The sequence below is a fragment of the Acanthisitta chloris genome, unplaced genomic scaffold (assembly GCF_000695815.1).
Source record: "Acanthisitta chloris isolate BGI_N310 unplaced genomic scaffold, ASM69581v1 scaffold3427, whole genome shotgun sequence".
NCBI lineage: Eukaryota > Metazoa > Chordata > Aves > Passeriformes > Acanthisittidae > Acanthisitta > Acanthisitta chloris.
Window position 1 is genome coordinate 137,002 of NW_008684131.1, and position 10,080 is coordinate 147,081.

At 38.1% G+C, this 10,080-nt stretch overlaps 1 protein-coding gene across 6 annotated transcripts in view; it reads left to right on the forward strand.

Annotated features, from left to right (window-relative positions):
• Positions 1-10,080, forward strand: part of LOC103806491 (plasma membrane calcium-transporting ATPase 2) — a 173,073-nt gene that overhangs the window by 71,280 nt on the left and 91,713 nt on the right. For all 6 annotated transcript variants that reach the window (XM_009079186.1, XM_009079187.1, XM_009079190.1 and 3 more), the window contains exon 3: positions 9,070-9,327. In XM_009079186.1, coding sequence (XP_009077434.1) covers positions 9,070-9,327 — 258 coding nt within the window. The remainder of the gene's footprint in view (positions 1-9,069; positions 9,328-10,080) is intronic.

A 10,080-nucleotide genomic window follows, 5' to 3' on the forward strand; every position in this document is an offset into this window, starting at 1 on the left:
TAAACCACGACACCTACGTTGTTAATTCGGCTTTGTGCATACATCTTTAAAGCTGAGTTTGTCTTTTAAATTCAGTATTGTCATAGTTCTGACATTTAAATAATATAATCTAAAGGAGATCACTTATTTGTGCAATGTGTTCTTTGTTGCTGGAACTTGATTTGCCCTGTTGTTGACGCAGTGTAAACCTAAAAAACTCTCCTGACAGAGTTAAAGCAACTGAGTTATGTCCAGGTAGGGTTTCAGAGGCTATAAAAGCCAGGCTGCTAAACCAGATTTCACAGCAAATATTGAGATGTGCTTTTATTCTGCATTGAAACTGAACTGAGGTATTTCAGCCTTTTTTGACAAAAAGCCCTGAGAAAAGAGCCTGAACTGAATGACAGGGCAAGATTGTTTAAGGTTAAGACCATGTGCACCTGGTGTGCATTCATGGAACAGTGACTTAAATTTGGAGAATTTTGCAACTCTATTGTTATACAAAGAAACCTTCAACCTTAACCTTAATTTTCCTTGTGGACAAGGATATTTGCACTGAAATGAAAAGTTATGTCAGAATCAATTGTTATTGACAAATGTATTTTTTACATTTGATTTAATTTTTTTCAGTATCTCTATAGTGGCAATTAAATAATAATATGTTTCTTTATGGGGTAGTTATAGGTCATACTAACCTTCCAAGTGCAGGAAAAGCTCTTGCTCTGTGGAATATATTGTCCTGTGTTGGGAACCTGAGATTTTGTCCCACAGTCTTTACTTCTCTTAGTTAATCCCTAAATAATTTATTACTTACAGAATTTACAAGAAGACTGATTATTTAATTTAATTATTTAATTTGTTGGTTGTTGGGGTTTTTTTGAAATTCTTTATTGCCTTACAGATTTATTAATGCCCGTGAAGCTGTTCATGGTTGTTTAGCTAAGGAGTTTTAGATATATTGCATATGTTGTTTTATCACATGCTTCTCCTGGTTTTTACCATATTCTGAAATATTTACAAAAGACCTGTTTCTAGATCATTCAGGGCTGCATTAAAATTTTATTTAGTAGATATTTTCTTTGCAGAAGTTTCCCTAGTACAAATTTCTTGATGCTTAACTTCCTACTTTTCTCCCTGGGTATACAATCAGTCTGTTTGTCTTTCTGGCTTCTCTATCCTGTTTTCTTTGAACCCATCATATTTTGAATGAGAGAGAACAAAGGAGTTTCTGTTCATCCAGCTTTTGGTGTTTTTGTGATACATTTGTCTATATACGAAGCATATATATGTCTATACATATGTGTGTGTTTATGTACATAGAGACAGTTACAGTATGCAACTGTCTATACTGTTCACCAGCACAAAGTGTGCTTAGGTAGCAAATTCCTGACTGGATGGCAGTGATATAGATGAGTGACATAAGTTGGGAGTCTTGAGCTGGTGTCTGTAACAACACATTAAGAACTTGCAAAGTGCGAAATGTGCACATTGTGTCATATGAGACCTGCAAATTAAATGATTATTTCACAATATAAAGTGACCTACATCTGGTTTCAACAAATCTGTATTGGACTGCAAAAAATGAAGTCCCTCAGATGCCTTCCCTTCATTAGAGATGTGTAGATCATCGACAAAACTGGGTTGCTGTTAAATATTGCTCATTAGGTAGATTTCTAGGTTGCCAAGCTCAACTTAACTCTCATCTGGGGACATGAAGTAATGAGATTTTGAAGTTTGGGGTGAAATGTGAGATCTTCTTGCACATTTTCTAGGAAGAGATTCTGCAGAAATATTAATTCTGTAAGTAGAACTCAGCTAGGACATGACCTTGCAAGTGTGGTTGAATAACTGCACCTAAATTCTTGTTAATAAACCCGGAAAACAACTTTCAAGGTCTGACTGTTACATTTGAAACCTGTGTTTTACCTTTTGAATCAGTGGTTATATTTACCAGACATCTCTAGCTCTGAGCAATACACAGAACTATTGCAACCTGATGTCAAGGTTTTCCCCTTGCAATCGCTGAGAACGGGACTTGGGACGAAAATACCCAATTTTGCCTTTCTCTACTTCTTCTATGGCAACAAAATGGAATAAAACTGAATATAAACATTGTGGAAGTAGTTGATTGGTCCTTTTCCCTTCCATTGCTTTTGGTGGAGTGAGGACCACATCCTTTTGACTGATTTTTCCAAAATACATTTCCTTGGAGGTGCCAGGCAGAAGAATCTTGCTCGACATATTGCATCTCTTGAAATGGAGTGAGTATTAATTAACATCGCTCACAAATGTTTGTGATCAGGCTGAGGGGTGTGTGAATATATATGCTTTCAAGGCTTACAGATTTGTTTCCTTGCATGCATATGTCAAAAATGTGTAAATATTTAATATTGAACTCTGAAGTTGACAGTTACATAACTAACCCACAGGGACAGGAGCTGTTTTCCTCCCTCCCTTCTCCCCCAGAGCCCTTACATAACGAACTGATGTATCACAAAGCAAGGAATTCTAATATTGTTTTCAAATACATATCCAAAAATCACTTTTAGTCAATGTACAAGCTCCCTAAACCTGAAATGTGTGCAGTGTCAGTATCTCATGCTCCCAAACCCCTTCTATGTGGCAGGTGGCAGAAACAAATGTGGGTTTGGACAATACAGTCTGACTTACTACTAGTAACTAGAAAATGTTTTTCAGAGCTGACTAAATCCTTGGAGAGTGTGATAGAAAGACAGACGTCTTTGGTTTTGAAGTTCTAGTAATTTCTGCACCTTTGCTTTAGCTGTGGCCCTGTGGTGCCACTGAGCTGTGCCAGCCTGTGGCCTCACTGCCTTCTGCTCTGCCCTTATGGGACATGATTCAACATCTAATGATGCATCGTCACACGGAGGATTTTGGACAGGAATATTGGGACTTCAGTAACTGGCAGTCAGTCCTTGGACTAATTTTGTAGCAAACGCTGCGAGACAACAAGGAATTTGTAGCAATAAATATTCTAGTATCTGTTAAGGAGGGAACTTTATGGTATTTATTGCATAATTTTTTGGTTATTGTTCCTTTTCTTACACAACTAAATACGTCTGATAAAGTAAGTAGCATCACTGGTGTTTTTAGTAATAAGAGCTCAGCTCTGCTAATGCAAAAGCTATAGCTTAGAGCTGCTCAGTTTACTTTAGTAACATCAGTGCTGGAGCTGCAGCAAAGGAAAAATGTCTTCAGAGAAAGCAATTAAATAAAAAGTTTTTATCATGGGAACTGTTGTCTTTCTGATGACAAAACCAGTTTGACTGACTAAAAAAATTACCTCTGGGGGTGTTAGGAGATTTTCCTAGGGAATTTAAATGCCACAAGGTATTCTCAGCTTAAAAATAGAAATGTGTAGGTCGAAATGAGTAGCTGAGAGGTATGTGCTGTAGGTTGGGGCTTTGGAATACAGATGTTCGTAGATTTTTTTAAAATGTACTTTTTCTGATTTAAAAATTACTGTGCTGCAGCTTAAGACTGGATAGTTTGTAATTATAATAATTATGTTATTCAAAACAGCTTTAAGAATTTCCTCATAACTATTCAAAATTTTAAGCAGGTATTCTTTTTAGCTGCATTGTGCCTGTGTGCTTCCTTCTGTGTTTGCCCAGGTTGGGTTGATGCTACCAGAAATGTATATTGAAATGGTGTTTGTGATATTAAAAGCATTCCAGTTACCGAAAGGACATGAGCCTGGGAAACTGTCAGGTGATGCTGTCTGGCTGTTTGTGGCCCTTTTCTAATTTTTTTCCCTTTCCCTCTTTCCGGCTTTCACCAAATTGAAACGATTAATAACATCAACCAAAATATTTTCTCCTGCCAGTTTCAGTGACACTTCTTGCTTACTGTCTTCCTGAAGTGCTTTCACCTGCTCTTGTGCCTCCTTCTTGCTCACCTTCCCTTTGGGCACAAATGCCTTCAAATATTTTCATGCATTTCCCTTCCCCTTTAACATCCTATCCCTTCCTTCACTTGTTTTTTTCCTTCTAAACCCTTATATACAGTTCAAATACTGCTAATGCATAGGAGGTTTCTGAGGCTAGTTTTGAGTTTACTGGCAATAAATTGCCCGAAGGGGTGCAGCAGGGTTGAGTGCCTGGGTGTCTGCTCAGCTCTCTGGGTTCTGGGGTGGTGTTTGGAGCCTGAGCTGCTGTGCTCAGGTTGCTGCAGTCTCTGATGAGATGGAAACCCAGGTTGCTGTGACTTCAGATGGACTGACTACATGTGATGCTTTGCAGTACTTTCCTATTCTCTTTTCCTGAATCCTCCTTACCTTTGGATTTTATCTTCTTTTCATCTCCCTTCTATAGAAAACTTTTTCAACAGTCTTTGCTGGTCCAGTTTTAAGCTTTCAAAATTCTGTTCTCTGTCCACAAGGTTCTGGTAATGTCCTTTGAGATATTTTATGGGCACAATCACCTTAGTCCCCTTTTGTGTTTCTGAATGTTCTTTGAGGCTGCACTGTCAGATCCTCCTACTCCTCTGTGGGGGGTTCAGCTCACCTGTGTGTTCCTGCACACTCTTTTGGAATCAGCTAATCCATTTTATGGATTCATCAGCTTTTCCTATGCAAAAGGAGTCTCAGCCCTTTACATTCTTGACTTGCAGTCAAATTTTAGCATCTCAGTTTCAAACCCAGTATGCATTTTCTGTCTCGTGAGGATGAGGCTTGGGGCATGACACACGCAGGGCATATGTTCAGAGTTCTGGTAGGAAAGAACTTCATATTAAAAACTTGTTTACTTCTTTGGAATTAGATTTTCTGACAGATAGGATTTGTGATAAATGTAATTTAAAATGAGTACATTACAGTTCAGTGTCTTGGAATAAAACCCTGCCACAAATCACACATGCATATTAAAACTTCTTTTGTGTTGCTTTCAGTCTGTGCATTTCAATAAAATCTCAGGCATATTTTTTGGTCACACTGGGAACCAAGTGCTATCTGTGAAAGCAGAATAGCAATCTCAAGCCTTAACACAAATTTTTAAAGCTTATATGATCAATTCTTAACAAACATTCGATGCTTTAAGCTATATTTTGATACTAAGGCATACTATTATGGTGTCTTCTGTGTATCCTATTTATATTCCTTATTTTCCTCTTATCTGTAAAGTCAATACTGAGTCAATACTGTGTGTTACAATTAGGAGGACAGATAGTGTAAGTGTATAAGTAAGAAGTATGTGGGTTTTTTCTCCTAAGAATATATGCAGTTTCTTCCTGTAAACTCACATAAGTTTTTCTAGAAAACCCTGAGTGACATAATGGCAGAAGAAAGAAAAACAATTCTTTTCCCTAGGTATATAAGAAAGCATTAAATATACTTACACCAATGGAGATGCAAGTTTCCATTTTGATGTTTGTTTTTTTTTTTTGTTAAGAAGGAGTGCTTCTAAAATAGTTTTGAAGCAAAAGACACAACATAGTTCAAGAATGTGTTTTCTGACAGGTCATCTCTTGAAGGGCAGGTTGTATTTTAAAATCCTGCTAATCTGTAAATCTGTGTTTTAAAAAAGTATGTTCTGAAATCTTGCTATAGTAAGAACCAGGTAGGCACTTGTTCCCTCAGAGTTGCTGGAGTTTGTTCCTGTAACGAGAACAATATGCACATTTTGCATTCATTTATCTAGCATCTTTATCCCATCTCATTTCTGGGGGACTGTGAGAAGCAAAGGCAAGAGTTCAGCAAAGCCTGCTGATCAACTTGGTGAATCATTTGAAGAGTCTGGGTTTAGTTACTTTAGGCTAGATCCCCAGATCTTAGATAACTCAAACCCCTTGCTCAGCTGCTGCTCCAACTTGCAGAGAGATGGTCCTTGACGTTCAGACTCCTTACAGAGCTGAAATTGTGCTTCCTCCTAACCTGAAACATCCTGATAAGGAAGTACTGGCTTTCTCCTGATGCTTAGGACCACTGTTCACAAGGATCCCATTATGGCTCTGGACATGTGTAAACTTCACATTAATATTAGCTGAGTAGAACATCCTCTCCCTACAGCAGAAAGCTACCAGTTTTGAGCAACTCATTGCTGTTATTCCAAAGAACCAGTGTACTTGAACTCAGGGCTAACACACTGCAGCTTGAATGGCTTGGGGAGTACTATTGACATATCCCTTCAGGAAAAACCAAACAAACATCTTGATTTGGCAAAAACAGGTAAAAAAAATAAAATTAATTGACTTGAGCGATGAAATTAATTTCGTGTATGTGTTATCAGAACTGATCTCCATGTTAACTTAAACAATACCACTCTTATGTTCATATAACCAGCAAAAATTGTCTAACGTAGCATGCAAATAATGCAACATGTTGTTATTAAGATGAAAGGAATTGTATTTACCTGTCTCATAGTAAAGAACATAATTCACTCTTCAAATTACAGATGAAAAATGTTTGTAAGAATGAAAGAAAATCTGAAGAAAACAGATTGAACTTAGACCAAGCTCTTGGAAAGTGTCCCAGATTTGATGAGCTTCCAGACTGAATAACAATTCATGATTAAAACTTTTAGAATGCTGAGAAAATTCTCCATAAACCAATGAAAACAAAAAGGTTTTAAATGCATTTAATTTCTTGTCAATTCAGCTTGTGTCTTTCAAATGGCTGATTTTTTGGTATATAGAATCATAGGATCACAGGATGGTTTGGGTTGGAAGGTACATTCAAGCCCATATAGTCCCACCCCCTGCCATGGGCAGGGACCCTTTCCACTAGCCCAGGTTGCTCCAAGTCCCATCCAACTTGGCCTGGAACACTTTTAGGGATGGGCCAACCACAGCTTCTCTGGGCAACCTGTGCCAGTGCCTCAGCACCTTCACAGGGAAGAATTTCTTCCCAATATCCCATCTAACCCTGCCCTCTGACAGTAATGTTAATTCTTGATTTTGCAGAAAATAGCTCAGTGTGTATTCTCTGTAAGCCATATGCAGATATCAGAGCCTTTCAGTGCCAGCATAAGGCCTGCTGCAGAGCCCAGGAAATAAATAGCCCCTGTGGAAATGCTGAACACTGCTGGAGCTGAGCTGCCACCTCTGGGGGCCAGTCTGCATGTTACTGGTGCCAGTCAACCTGGACCAACAGATCACCATGGGAAACATCACCTCTTTGTACTTTTGTACAAGCTGGACTAAATTTCAGCCATCCGAAAAGGAAATAAAATGAGTCTTTGACTGTGGCTAGACCAGGCTACATTTCTTTTGTGAGAAATAGGAGAGGAGGTATGATCTTATAAAAAAAAATAAATATTCATCATACTTAATTCTAAATCATATCTAGTGAAAAAGGGATAGTGAATTCTCATGTTGTATTTGTTGTAAAACAGAAGTGTTTTAGGAAGACACTTGTACTAGGAAAACACTGAATACAAACAAGGCAAAAGTGAATCTACTGTTTTGGAAAAGGGATCTCAAATCTAACATAGACCAGTTAAGATGATTAAGGTTAAACAGAGCAAAGTTCATTAGTCCTTCCCAAAAGTAACATTCTGCTGAAGGAGGAAATTGCAGATTTGTTTGTAATTTGCATTTGTGACGAGTGCTAAGTAGCTTAAAGTACTGAACTTATGAAGGACTACTTAATTTCTTTCTTGAGTGCTATGAAAGTGGTTTCTTTAGTGAGGTTCTTGGTACTACAGGTAAAAGTTCACCTGAGTCATCCATCAAAGGGTGTCCCTCCTAGGAGAGCCCCTGCTCTTGGGAGTGTGGTTTACTTTTCAGTTAGGTGAAGTCTAAACTACAGAGAACATTGGTAAAAACTCCATTTATTTTACTTTTGGGCACTTAGTGGATGTTTGGTCTTATCATTCTTCTTTTGACCTTTACTTGTTTTGTTATTGTTCATACTCAAGAGTAATTACTCAGCTGGCTCATGAATTATGGTGCTTATGTTACAGGGAAGTCTTTGTAACTTAAAAATAGAAATCAAATAGCTTGTTAATTCCCTCTAGTGACAAGTGATGAATACACCAAAATTAAACTTTTATCATGGATGGAAGCAACAGGGGTGCTAAGTTGCTAAACTCCCTGGTACCTAGGTAAGATGGATAAGTGATGCCAAATGTCTACCTGGCTCCATTCTTCATGAAAAAATGAAAAGATTTCTCCTTTAGTCATTCAGGGGAGGAGGCTCTAGTGTTCAGGCTGAACTCTTCTGTCTGCTGTCATTGGGATACCTCTGACTGTGTGATTCTAGTATGTGTGCTTTGCTGTCCAATATTTCTTGTAGGGCTTCTTTCATTAGAAGGAGAACTGTATCAGTTTCATTTGTGAGTACTATCTAGGAAGTCTATTTAAATTTTAATTGCATATTACTTTCAAGTAAATAATTAGCAGATGTGTATAAAGTAATTCAGAATGAAATTAATATAGAAATTGCATTTGTGACAGAACTAACATCCTTACAGCCCTGTAAGCACACCACTGTATTCCTCTGTAAGGAAGACTGATGAATTAATACCAGGCTATTATTTTTACTCAGTGTTCCCTAATATATTTCATTATCACATTGAAATACTGATATACTTAGTTCATCTCAGTTGTTTTTTTTTAACACATGTCCTTAAAAGTGCTTAGTTGAGAAAATTTAGAAATTGCATAGCAAATTATTTCTTAAATCCCTTTTAATTTAATCTGGGGGGTTTAATGTTAATTTAATGCCATTGCTTTGCATTGATTAATGTCATGTATTGTTTTAGTCTTTCTTGCCACTTTCAGGAAGTACTTATTTCTGCAGATGCCTCATGGCTCAGGTGAAGCTACCAACCCTTCTGTTAGATAACAGAACTGCTGCCTTCTTTATCCATGTATTTAGTTTGGGTTTACCGAGGATGGATTGTTCAGCAGAAACATTGAAAGAGCTAAAATTTCTATTGATTTGTTTTCTTTCTCTTTTCCACAGACATATTTATTTGTACTGTTTCTCGAGTCTGCCATGTTTCAGTGGCAGGCAGTGCTTTGGAAAGCAGTTTCATTCCTTAATCTCATTGTCATTTTGCAGCAAGTTTTTCTTCTTGTAATAGACCCAACCTTCCTTGAACTGAATAGTCCTTGATGTTATCTTTGCAGGATGTGGTACTGCAGCAGGAGGAGCTGAAGATGAAGGTGAGGCTGAAGCTGGCTGGATTGAAGGTGCTGCCATCCTACTTTCTGTTATCTGTGTTGTCCTTGTCACTGCCTTCAATGACTGGAGCAAGGAGAAGCAGTTTCGTGGGCTTCAAAGTCGTATTGAGCAGGAACAGAAGTTTACTGTTGTCCGAGGTGGACAGGTTATCCAAATCCCAGTGGCAGAGATAGTAGTTGGGGACATTGCACAGGTGAAATATGGTAAGTTTCATCAACTAGTACCTTTATAAATTTTATTTATTCTCCTTTCCCTTTCTAGCAGGACGGACACATTTCACTGGAAGTGATTGAAACGACAGAATTACATTGTTGTCTATGGTGAGGTAACAATTTGGCTGTTAAGGCAAAAGAAAAACCTAGGTAATCACTAGGAAATCAATTTTTTTTTGTAATTGTCACTTTTTCACTGATCAGGACAAGAGCTGTTCATCCAAAGGTAATTCTCTTTCATGGAGTATTGCACTGCTTAGAGTCTTGGGGCTTTATCCTGTTAGGAATAAGAGGAAGTATTTCTAAAAGATCTGTGATAGAGAATTGAGCCTCTGTGCTCACCTCATTTGGTAGGCTGCTCCAGAACCAGATGGATCCTGTAAGTCACCCCAGATAGATGCCTGATAATTACAGGGGAGAGCTCTATGCTCCAATGAAGTGGAAGACACTTAGAGGAACTCTGTGCTCTGTGTTGGATTGAGTTGATAAATTCTAGCAAAATGCCTGTTCTATCATCCACCAAGTTTCTCTTGGACTTAGCTAAAGGGGAAGGGGAAAGGGCAGCTCAACTGTTTATTAGCCACTATTAATTTGTAGGAAGTCTGATAGAGAAACCTTCATGTCAGGTGAAGAAGAGCACTCCCCTGCCATGCCTCAGTGGCTGGGATGTTCACTGTGTGCTAGTTGTGATGCATTCTGCTTCTGGAATAGCATTAAGCAAAAAATATTTGTCATGCAAAGACC